This window comes from Lethenteron reissneri, chromosome 22, assembly GCF_015708825.2.
Source record: "Lethenteron reissneri isolate LAM-NWPU_2019-01 chromosome 22, ASM1570882v1, whole genome shotgun sequence".
Taxonomy (NCBI): Eukaryota; Metazoa; Chordata; class Hyperoartia; order Petromyzontiformes; family Petromyzontidae; genus Lethenteron; species Lethenteron reissneri.
This window is the reverse complement of record NC_083800.1, coordinates 6,498,019-6,510,822: the sequence shown is the minus strand read 5'-3', so window position 1 is coordinate 6,510,822 and position 12,804 is coordinate 6,498,019. Positions and strand designations below refer to the sequence as shown.

At 43.5% G+C, this 12,804-nt stretch overlaps 1 protein-coding gene across 1 annotated transcript in view; it reads right to left on the bottom strand.

Annotated features, from left to right (window-relative positions):
* Positions 1–5,230: 5,230 nt before the first annotated feature.
* LOC133345570 (synaptic vesicular amine transporter-like) overlaps positions 5,231–12,804 on the bottom strand; it is a 30,273-nt gene continuing 22,699 nt past the window's right edge. Inside the window, exons 14-16 of the mRNA XM_061556471.1 lie at positions 12,448–12,567; positions 9,805–9,938; positions 5,231–5,567 (exon numbers count right to left, since the gene is read on the bottom strand). Of these exons, the coding sequence (XP_061412455.1) occupies positions 5,433–5,567; positions 9,805–9,938; positions 12,448–12,567 (389 nt within the window). The 3' untranslated portion in view covers positions 5,231–5,432. The remainder of the gene's footprint in view (positions 5,568–9,804; positions 9,939–12,447; positions 12,568–12,804) is intronic.

Here is a 12,804-nt window from a genome sequence, read left to right as displayed (position 1 = left end):
TACCTTGTTTTGTTTACTTCACATCTAATTAATAAATAGATATATTTTAATTGCCACACGCTGTTGAAGTATAAATGGTGGCACCAAAGTTGGTCGATCGGCGGGTTGCGTGTGATAGTGGGGTAGAGTGTGGATACTCCCATCTCTTCCAAGTTGTCTGCTCAGGATGGAAGAGTAGGCCAACATACCCTCTATTGGGGGTCCATTAGAGACTCTGACCAGCAGTGGTTGTGAGGATACAATTGCAGAGCTGCACCTTTACCTATTGGAATGGGTTTCGATCATTGTGCATCACTGAATGACATTGATGCGAACATTACCCATAACCCTTTGTTCCACTGCATGATGAGTTTTTCGATTACAGTGTGGACATAGATCGGTTTATTATAACAAAGCAGCAACAACTCAATCAACCATCAAAAATACACATCAAAGAACGCATCCTAACGGTTCCACTGTTGTATGGAATGACATTGCACGTCAACACATGCACAGAACCACACCACGGACCCCTGCAAGTCATCATTGGCTACGAATCAGAGAAAAAATCTGCACCCCGACCACAAACAATCACCCGAACAGTTGCCTTGATCGGTGCCTCTCCGCAACACCAAGGAGATACATTTTCATGATCTGCAGTTATATCTTGCAAATAATGTTAATGTTAATGATGTGAAATGTGTCCTGCATTAAAGCAAATAGAACTAATGTAATGAACGTTTAACTTTTGTATGGATGTATTTCCAAATTATTTGATTTGAGGACATTCCAATGACTCATAATTTGCAAATTATATATGAACACTACAAATGCTCATTTTCCCACGTGATCATCCATTCATTTAACGTTTTATCACATTCTCCACAATACAACAGGCATTTCCCCTTGTGTTGAAATTAAAATATTTGGAGTGTCTTCCCAGAACTTCGTTTAATGTGGAAAATATGGTATCAGTAAAGAGCACCGAGATGAATATAAAATTAAAACTGTGCCCTGTTTGTCTCCTCTGGCCAAGTGGATATTTATGATAATGTCAGCTTTGTACATTGGCATTGCTCCAGATATATAAGAAGCATTTGTGAGAAATTCGCTCACATTACATTTCGCTTGCAATACTAACGTGGAATTGATTCAATTATTTAAAGCAGTCTCTGCAGTCCAGAAAGTCCATGTAAGCTTGCAAATAATGGGCTTCCAAAATATTGTAATTATATGGAACATCAAGGTGAATTACCTGCCTTCAATCTAACTCAAGTTATCAACGTTCTGAAATCCAATCCAGCGTTTCAAGCCTGCCCACCTCCTTCATTGATGTGTAGATTGTGTTCTTTCATATTTAAATCACGACACATGTTTTCCTTTAAGCTACAGGTTAAGAGATCTGAAATCTGCATCACAAACACTGCATTATCAATGATTGCCCCCTGCTATTAAGACCTGTCAACGGTCCAGCTTTTCACATCTCCAAATTAACAGAATGATGTTCTTCCAAATTCATAATCCGATCAATACCTGCAATGAACATGAATGAAAATGTGCTGGATGTGAAAATTAGTACAACGTCCTCTACAATGCTACGACCACGTATGACCACCAGCGTCATGAACAAAATAAAAAAATAAACGAACGCGTCGTGTACATATGCATCACACGTGGGGTCCTATTCACATGTTGCTGGATATGAATCGATGTCAAAACGCGACCAATTGCGTCCGTCATCAACGAAGGGGCAACTGAACGGTTAAGGCAATGTGTGTCTGCCAATTCGTGAGCACGTGAACCGGGCTCATAGCGCAGAGGCAGCTCCAGGTGGAAGGTCTCCTTTTCAGGTCATCCTCATAGAACAACTTTTGCTCAATGGATCAGGAAACGTGACTTCGCGTACCAACAAAGGCTTTGTTGCGCTTTGCTTTGTTGCGCTTTGCTTTTTTCTTTGGTGCCGGTTGGACAGAGGATCGGGTGGATGAAGATCATCAGCCCGGGTCTCAACGACCTCATTCAGAATTCGCGACCCCTGTGTGTATGCATGTTGAACTTCTTTCGCGCCGTACGTAGCCAGCAGTGGCGCCGTGATTTGTGCACTGTGCTATGAGGTTTTTTTGGGGGGGTTAGATTGTGTACATTTAAATGTGTCGTTAAACCCGCCACCACCCGACACAGCCCATTAGTAAGGTTTGTCACGTAAACAGAACGTGGCCAATTCGTTACTAGTTCAGCACACCGGTTGTGTGTTGGAGAGTAAACCCACAACAATTACAACTGGCATCATTGGGCGGAACAGCCATATTTATTATGGATAATATTGGCCGCGGAAGCCTACGTGTTAAACTCTTATACTGGGTCGGAAGGTTCGATCCCTGGCCCTGGTTTATATTAGTGGCAAGCGATATCTCAACCCGGTCCCGTCCCCCTCCTCTTCGCGAAGTCGCACTTACGACCGTGGTGACACAAAACCACAAAAACAACTCCCATGACTGACGTAGCATGGAGAGGCCGTCGGCCAACAGAGGATTGACAAAAGGGCAGACCCCTTACGATGTTTGTCTTCTTGTTTTCTGGGGGTTCGCGATTCACGAGGAATGGAACACGTTTTTGCAACAGCTTGACAGTTTAATTAAAATGTGCGGCCCTTAAATGTTTACAATGACGACGTTAAAACGTGACTGCTGTGATTTGTGACTTGTCAAAGACTTTGCTGCTCGTTTAATATGCATTTTGACCATTTTAAAGCGTAAACCTCCCTGTTTTCATCAAAAATTTGCTTCAATTAAACACGTCATTATTTGAAATGTTCAAGATATATTTCTAGAAAATAGCAAAGTTTACCAAATTAAGCTTCTTCTATGCAATATAATTATCCAAGTAGAGCCAGACATTAATTACGCACTCATTCACTTTCTCCCCCCACCCACCCATCCCATTCATTTACAACTTCTGGTTACAGCTTAAACGTGACACATTGTTTATAAAACATTAGAAGCCGTTCAATTGAAATACATTACAAACACGATTCAAGTCGATTTGCCTTCAGTAGACGCAAAGCTTTGGGATGGATGTTTTATCGTAAACCAATCAGTGTGTATGGTATGTTCCACATTGTCTTTGATTACATTTCTTTTGTAGCTTTACAAGGCACAACATTCAATGCTTTATGCATTACAGACTTTACGTGAAATTGCACACAGAAGACATGTCTATAGGACAACAAAATTACAATACTAATGGCATCAAAATGATTAACGTTTCTTTCCAGAACCACGGGGCTAACATTTTTGTTCGCTGCATGTCTTTTTTTTTTAATTGCAGTAATTAAATATAGCATTATGCAATCGATTGCATGACGAAAAACAGTGCACACGTGCCGAGTAATGTGAAGCGAAGTCGCTATCTACAATGTAGAGTTTTGTTGTTGTTGAAATTTTGAATCTTTGGGTCGGTATGGGGCTGATTTTTGTCTTTAGAGTAAAGGCAGGGGGAGAATGCCGGTAAACAATTTGAAAGGAAATTGCTGTGCTACAGGCCGACATGACATTTAAACATCGATAAGAACAGATAAAGACGAATGGATTTTAAACACTGGCGATATATATTTTAAATAAATTCTGTAGAAAAAAAGCAGCATCTATTAGTTTCTATTTATATATGTTAAAAAAAGTAACCGCTCGCAATTTTGAGAATCAAGTTTATGTTTTTATATAATGCCATATTCTCTGAGCATGCCTCCTGTGTCCATGGGTCGCGTTCAGCATATCCTCACATCGCCGTACCAATAGGGCCGATGAGATACAATCGCTGCAACGTTGAACGTGTAGCAACATATCCGGTGCATGGGCCATTTTAATTTCCTTCAGCACAAGCGAAGGGAAATTTAGAAGCAGCAGTTCCCATGAAAACGGGAGCTTAATGCGCATTACCTTCCATGCAGTAACCCATTTATCTGTCCCAGCTGCTGATTAATCTTCGGTTGCATTTTAACCCCAATGATGTTTATGCCAATCACATTTCTCAAGATGTGTTTTCAAATTTCACCGCGTGTAATTCGACATGATGTCCAACATTATGCTCCGCTTGCTGGCAGCTTCTTCGTGACCGACGTTTTCTGCCGATCTCATTTGCCGTGAAAGCGAGCGAAATGTTGCACGTACAATATCGCAGCGCGTGAAGCTCAAACGTCGGACATCTTGCCAAACAACACGCGGCGCAAACTGAACACGTATCGGAGAGGTACGCAGCAAAATCGCACAAACCTACGCAGCACCAATATACATTTGCACAAAACACATACGCGCTTCTTATGAATAGTATACAGCGTTGTTTTGGTATGCACACTCAACTGCAGAGGTCTGCTCATAGATGTAATGTATTTAACGCGAAAGGTTTTGCTAAGCATTGTCAAACAGATGCACGTTATGGAAAATAATCGAAAACAATACTAATAATGGGGCAATGATTTTCATTCAAATTCTTTTTTAGTTTTTCTAATTTAATCTAATTATGCTTTCGGAGTCATGTCATTAGACACAGAATCCGTTCGGAAATCTTGCACAGCAGAGCATCCCGTGTGTCAGGGAATGGGTGCGGAGATTATTTTTTCCCCAAAGTATCCTTCCAGTGGCCTTTACCTCCTCATATGGCAGGGGTCACATGTTTGCAATACACTCAGTCATTATATTGTTTACCGTATAACAGGCCAAACAATATATGTTTTTTTATAATTCTCAGAGCAATTTTTTTCCCAAAATTAACTCCAAAGTAACATGTCGTATTATTATTATTATTGATATTTTGTGTGCAGTTATTGGTGAACGGCCTGAGACCATCGGTTCACACGAACACTGGGCAACTTCATTTAATCATGTGCTCTGAAGGAGGCTCTGAAACGTTACCTCTTGTATACGTTTCCTGATAAGGCAGTGTTAGTGACGAACATGTTGAGATTTTTGTAGCTTCATCATGGCTAGCTGATTCACAGTGGATCTCAGCAGCAGCTTATACTTTAAAATTCTTGAGATACGATGCTAAAATATATGCCAAACGCGGCTATGTCTGGGTGTCCCCGTAACGTCTTACACTTCAATTGATTGTCCTTTTCGTTGGCGTTCCATTGAAAGCTTTACAAATTTTGGGACTTATAGTGCATTTGTTAAAGAGTTTTAAAGAAAATTTGTAACAAAAAAATATCATAGAAAGTTTAAACACAGCATAGGAAGTGCAAACAACTTACGGTGGGGGTGGGGGGGGGGAGAAACCAGGGCTATGTATATCTGTTGAGCTTCTTTCACACCGTACGTAGCCAACCGTGCCAATTGGAGGTGCAATTTTCGGTGTAATTTTGTAAAATCCTCCTACCCTGCTGTGTAAAACCGGTTCGATCCAATGAATGCGTCGGTTAAACTAATGCACTACGCGTGCACCGTTTGGACTCAACGGGTTCACTCCTCACTCTCCTCCTCTTCCTCCCCGACGTCGTTCCCAGTGGGCTGTGCCCCGTCCGCCGTGCTTCTCACGCTGCCCTGGGACGTGTACATGCGCGTGCGAACCGGGCACTCTTCATTCATCAGGATGGACTGCACGCAATACGACACACAAACACACGCGTAAAAAAAATTAACCCGTAAAAACAAAGTTTTTCACTATAAATCCTTTATATGCGTGGTGGCTAGAGTCCTCTCGTCCTTTGGCTTGAGATGGCTGCCACCTATGGGTCAGATGATTGCCTGCCACCATTAAGCAATTGGTAATTAAATATAATTTATTTTTTCCTAAAAAGTGTAAAATTTTGGAAAAAAATTTTCACGAAAATAAATTGTCACGCACAACGAGTCTGTGTGCAAAATGTCAGCTCGATTGGATCACGGGAAGTGGGTTAAAAAACGACCGAAAGATTTGCACGGTCGTAAGCACGCAAGCAAGCAAGCAAGTGAACTTAATATAAAGGATTTAAAAATTATATATACACGGAGACCAACAACATCTCACCGCAGATGCGTATATTGTCGCGGCAGAGAGTGCTGTTAACAACCTCCTATGAAGGTCGGCATGACACACGAGAAGACGATGGTGTGGCCGGTACCATTTCCCGGCCGCCTTTGTCTCCCCGGTGCTGATATTTGCACAGAACGCACACATTTAAGGTCGAATCATCCTGTGGGAGGTCCGCGACAGATTCAGATACCACTTTGCCGCCTGCCATCGATGTAAGGCCGTGGCCAGGAATTTAATTAAGGTCACCCGATTCGCAGAATAGTGCGCTAAGCACACGTGCCACCACTCTGCGTGCGAGCACACAGAGATGCACGATAAATCAAATACCATTTGGTGGAGCCTGCGGGCTGATCTCCACCAAGCCTCCCTCCCGACCCCAACCCAACATCCGAAAACCTCCAGCAGCAATGCGCAATTGCCACGGCTGTCCAAACGGAATGGCTGAACACTCACTGGGGAAGGGCCGGGGGATTGGAGAGGCTGTCATTTATCTGGCACGAGCTGGCAGGTACTGCTTGGACCTCCGTGGAATTACAGGAGGTCTGGAGGACTGGTTGCAGATCTTATGACCGCGAGAGACTATTTGTCACTATGAAATAATTCAGGGGACTTGGGAGCATGGCACGGAGGTCTAGAAGCCTGCGAGTCCGAGGCTGTTGTGGGGTCACCTCCATATCAATACGAGGTGAGAAACGGTGGCGGTGGCGGTGAGTCGCATGCCTTCAATGACCTCCTGTCACGTGCGTTGGCTAAAGTGGCCCTTGCGACTGTCACATTATGAATTGACATCGATGCCCAAGTGGGTCAATGTGACGTTGACACACAAACAAACGATTGTGAGCATACATTATTAGAAACTCTGGCTTGGTCTAAATGTATGTACGTATGTTGAACTTCTTTCGCACCGTACATAGCCAACCTTGCTAACCGGAAGGGCGCGAAACAAACAAGTTGATATTGTAAAAGTGCACCTTCCAGTATGAAAGGACAGCATGGTACTTAGTTGAACATATAACTGTTGTGGGTTTACTCTCCAACACACCGGTATGCTGAACCAGTAACTAACTGGCACGTTTTGTTTACGTGACAAACCTCACTAATTGGCTGTGTCGGGTGGCAATGGGATTCACGACACATTTATATTTACACGGTTGAACCCAATAACACCTCTATTATGGACAGTTGAACTCGTTCACAGCGTATTTACCGCCCTTCGACATTTCACGTGCTGAGGACCTGCCCATGCCGTACAGATCATGGCGGACTATTTGACCATCCTTACACGATGCTGGCCAGTATGGGTTGGTGATGGCGAGGGGGGGGGGAGCATAGGCGTGCGAGCGTCGTGCAGAATGACTGTCCAGTTGGTTTCACCGCCCTCTGCTGTTTGCCATACATTGCCCCTTAGTCGGTTGTGGATTTGACTGAACCCATAATAAAATTAACCAGTAAAAACAAAGTTTTCACTATAAATACATTATATGCGTGGCGGCTAGAGTCCTCTCGTCCTCTGGCTTGAGATGGCTGCCACCTATGGGTCAGATGATTGCCTGCCACCATTAAGCAATTGGTAATTAAACATTATTTATTTTTTCCTAAAAGTGTAAAATTTTGGGAAAAAAATTTCACGAAAATAAATTGTCACGCACAACGAGTCTGTGTGCAAAATGTCAGCTCGATTGGATCACGGGAAGTGGGTTATAAAACGACCGAAAGATTTGCACGGTCGTAAGCGCGCAAGCAAGCAAGCAAGTGAACTTAATATAAAGGATTTTTTAAAAACCTGTATCATATTAAAACAAAATCCAATCGGTGGGAATAGTCTGCATGATGCGTTGAGAATAACTTTGTCCCATTCAACACAACTGGATCAAGAGGCCCTAAAGAAGCCAACATCGCATGGCATATCCAGAGGTTTACAACCAAAGGAAATTTAAAATTAATATTCTTTGGTTCTTTCAGTAAAGTCGCGTAGATAGAAAAATTATAACAAAAAATAAAGTGAATAAAAAATAAAATAAAATGTTTATAAACAGTTTGCCTTCAGAGGTTAACCTCCCTTTTCCTAATGACGACCGCTTGTGTTGCGATCGAAAAGTCGTGTTTTTTTATTTTCATTTATATTTTTTAAATGATTCACTTAATTTTTTTATCATGATTTTTCTATCTATGTGACTTTACCGAAAGAACCAAAGAATATGAATTCCTGCAGTCACGAAAGTTTTAAGTCAAAATCTTTAATTAGGGTTTGTTGTGTAACAATAAGCTCACCTGCTCAACTACTGTTCGCATTATTGACACTAAACACACAACCATAATTGTAAGACTACTACATGTGTAACGACTCTGACGACGATGTAGTAAGAGCCAATTCATTTGGACACAGCCACAAACACATTCCTGCGGAGGGAGCTGGTAGGAACGTTGGGTTGCTCGGTCAATGGCCAGGGTCAACTGCGGCGTGGTGTATTCCGCAAATATGCCCGACTGTGAGGGCGGGCACAAGCCGACGTGAGTAGGTTAAACGTTGAGTTTTATAAGGGCACCACGGGGTGACCAGCCCCTCCCCACCCAGCCCCAGCCTCCCCACCCAGCCCCTCCCCACCCTCCCCTCCCCACCCAGCCCCTCCCCAACTAGCCCCTCCCCACCCTCCCCTCTCTACCCAGCCCCACCCCTCCCATTTTTGGATGCAAGACGGACGGATGGACGGACACAATAATTCCCTGTGGGCTGGTGTAACCAGGTGGTTTCTACCAGTATAAGGGACCCGAGGCTTCGTGCTTGTCTTGCAGCTTGTAACTTCCTACGAACGTCCCCACTCCTCAGTCCCCTTTCTCGAACCTTCTTGTCCTTGTTTTTCCCTTCGACAATCCCTGCCCTTCACCTCTAACGGATACTCTCTCTGTTTTCAGATCGATCTCGTTCAAACCTCCTAATTCCTCCAATCGATGTAAAAGTCTGCCGCCCGACCAATCACCGTGGAGGCATCTTTCTACCAATCGGAGATCTTTGTTTATTTTTAAATAGCAGTTAGGCTGCATATTAGCTTGGGGTATTTTTTCAGTCATTACAAGTGTTTTAGCATTATTTTTTAATGTTTTTTTTTTTAATAATTAATAGGATTGTATTAATAAATGTAACTATCTCAAATAAAACTGTTAAACTAATCTTTTTATTTTATCAGGTAAGGCACACTGAGTTATATAGATATATTTCGGAAGCGACCTGGTCACAAATGATAGGTCAACGAAGTGGCTTAGCATGTGGAAATTATTAGCAGCCAAATACTCTAAACGCGTGCTGTTGTTTATAAATGTGGAACGAAGAACCCGGAGGATCCAGATAAACATCCAGCGCGATCAAGGGGAGAGAGAGACACGCAAACTCCAAATATACAGCAGGAGTCAGGGTCGTGATCAAAGCCACGTCCTCCTGTATACAAGACGATTGCGCCGAGGGTATTTCTAAAAGAAAAACAAATACTACTATAATACCATATGCTGGAGCTAAACACCCAACGGAAGTAGCCTACATATTATAACTGTAAAACAGTGTCACGTGTCGGACTATCTGCTTTCATTAATGGCATCCAACGGAGCAGCGTATACATCAACGCTGCACATTTCCGATTGGAGATAGGGGGACTGGACAAAATAGGGGCGGCTTGAAATTTCACACTTTAAAAGTCTGATTCATGCTGCGGTCAAATGCCTATTGACGTTTTTGGTGTTGAGTAAATGGCGGTATTGATGTTCTTGGATAAATGTTGGCTAACCGCTCAATTCGAGTGGCGCACGGGGGAGCCGTTTGGAACGTACCATCTTCTCCTCGCGGCCGGGTGGGCTACGTAGGAAGTAGCACAGCGGAGCAAAGAGGATGTCGATTATCCCGATGATGGTCATCAGCCAGGGGAACCCGATGGTGCGAGCGATAGCCCCGCCAGCAGAAGGGCCTGGAAACATCGCAGACACGAATCTTGTCGGGACATGATCATGGCTGAGTGACTAATATACATCATCATACTGTTGTAGAAAGCACAGTAAGGTGGATTTTGGCACAGGAAAAATTGAATCGTATGATTCTAACTTGAAACCAAATATAAAAACTAAAATGTTCAAATGTTGTCTACCCTAAAATTATGGACGACAAGTTTATTGGTTTCACTCAAATTACTGGATTCGCCTATAGCTCAACATGGCGTTAGTCTCATGCTGAACCCTGAACAATGAAAGATATTTCCCATCATCAGTGAACCAAGTAAATTACTTCTCATGGAGCGTGACTGTAGAGCCGACAGTGGTCAGTGATAGCCTGCCAGACTGTTGGACCCTGTCAAGGCTGGTAGGGCACGTGACGGTGTAATGTTGCGTGACAGCATGCCCGGGCCACCTCTGTCTTCCAATTCAAGACGTTAAGAGGTTTTTAAAAAAAGAGAAGCATTTTAAGTTGAGTCAATCTAGGTGATGCTCAAGCAAGGCTCAGATTCCAATTGCAAACTGGTGTTCGTTCGTGGCCAAGAATTGAAGTGACAAGCAAACAAACCTTCATGCCATTCGACCCACGTACACACACAAATAGCAGCGCACACACTGAATCACGTGCAGGGACAAGTACCCACAGTATGAACGTGTCTACTCAATGTGTTCTAGATTTGAAGCTTTCGTGACTGCAAGGATTCATATTCTTGAGTTTTTTCGGTAAAGTCACGTAGGTAAAACATCAAAATTAATGAAAATAAAATAAAATAAAAATCACGACGTTTTGGAGGCAACACAAGTCTCCGTCATCAGGTGGGACCGTCACAGCCGGATTAGCTGCAGCTGCAGCTGATTTTTATTTTATTTTCATTAATATTGATGTTTTACCTACGTGACTGTACTGAAAAAACCTAAGAATATGAATACTCAATGTGTATTTTGAAAAGGTCTATGAGCTAAGAAACGTGGACAATGACTATGCAAATGGGATTAAAAGCTGGAAAGTTTGCAACAAAGCGTGGAGAAAAATGCATGCTTGAAATTGCAACCGAGAGAGAGATATGAGGCACAATGTGGATGAAGGTGTCTTGGGCAGGACACATCACTCGGGATGACGGCCAGTCGGAGGGGATAGAGAATAACAGCTGAGCGGCATCTAAAGGAGGGGACACGCCAGAGAGGACGTCCAGTACGGAGATGGAACAATGAGATCAGCTGGTGTGCAGGTGCTAGATGGAATGTTTCGTCGACAGGCGGCGAGGCCTAGATCAAGGCTGAAGATGAGAGGTACATTCGTAAAGAAGCACTCAGCATGTCCCTTGCTTCCCAATCCTGAATGCAAACACCACATCCCAATGCGGATGTGCCACCAAATGAATGACAGATCTATGGGCGAATACCTAAAGGGTGTTCGTGGTGACATCAAGTTATTTCCCAATGACATTAAGACAGGTCAGCCTTGTAACAGACGTTCTGCTGTGTGAGCGTTGGCTATCATGTGTTGACACGGCAGCTGCATTATGGATGTGTGAATTCCGGAAAGAAGTCATAAGACCGCTTCGTGGTAAATATGGTGACTTAAGTATCAATGGGTCATGTTGCATTTGCCGATAATGTGATTCTCACGCAACAGCGTAGAGTTCCAATGAATATCGCGTAGACTCCGTAGTAGCACTTAAATAAAAATCTGATTGCGGAAATAATCGGGCGCAGCAATAACCATAGGCGTCTATGCGTCCTTCCATCGGTGCGGCAGATACAATGAGTCGCAGTTTTAATTTATTGAAATAGATTGCACTTGTCACGGCTTACCGAGGGATTGTTTAACCTCTCAGGGCACGTGTGAGTGCACTCGCCTGTCACACGTTTTGCTTTGGTGGTGTGGCACTCGCTAAAATAAAAGGGTAATCCCAGTGCCACGAACAAAAGAGAGGGACATGCCACGATTAGCCACCGGCGCACGTTCAGCTCACACACTGAGAAGTGCCTCAATGATGATTGCTGTGCGATTAACATTTGACTCGTGAGTTATGCTGTCCATAATATGAAATACATCCAACAAAACATACTATTCTGTTCAATGGGTAAGATGGTAACATGTCCGGGAGCTAAATGCCAACGTCGAGGTCCGCTAGCCACGATGGGGCTTCAGGGAGAGAGTTCGTGTAGTTGTGATATTACTCCCGACTGAAGGAACACAGACTGGTCCATAGCTTGGGTTACGTGGCCACAATCGCTCCGTGTTTTGGAGACGGTGACCTTTTCGAAGCGCCACCTTTTACGTGCATTCATGTTGCCTTGAACATGACAATTTTTTGAATGCATCGTACGCCGATGGCACAATCAGAAAAAAAATTGGGAAAAGTCCAACAAACTAATCTATGCCGTGGTGAGGTGCGCTATCCGAGGCGGTGAGTGAACATGACAAGGGTTATGTTTGCATGGCTGAGGTTAAGCGAGTGGGGGAGCATCCCTGAGTCATACCCAGTGCAAAGCCCATGCAGAATGCGACATCGGCAATGGCATAGACGCTGCCGTACACAGAGACGTGACGCAAGTCCACCAGGTAACCCATGAGTGGCATCATGGAGGAGTCCACCATCCCTGGACCACGCGAGCCACAATTAAGGATCAGCACCAATACAACTGCGGTCACTCTCACCATTATCATTGTACTCTTTGGGTCTTTCGGTAAAGTCACGCAGATCGAAAGATAGAAAAATAAATCACGACATATTCTTGGATCTTTCGGTAAAGTCACGTAGAAGGGAAATAATAAAATAATAAAAAGCTTGCGTTGTGGCCGAAACGTCGTGATAATTTTATTATGTTTTATTTTTA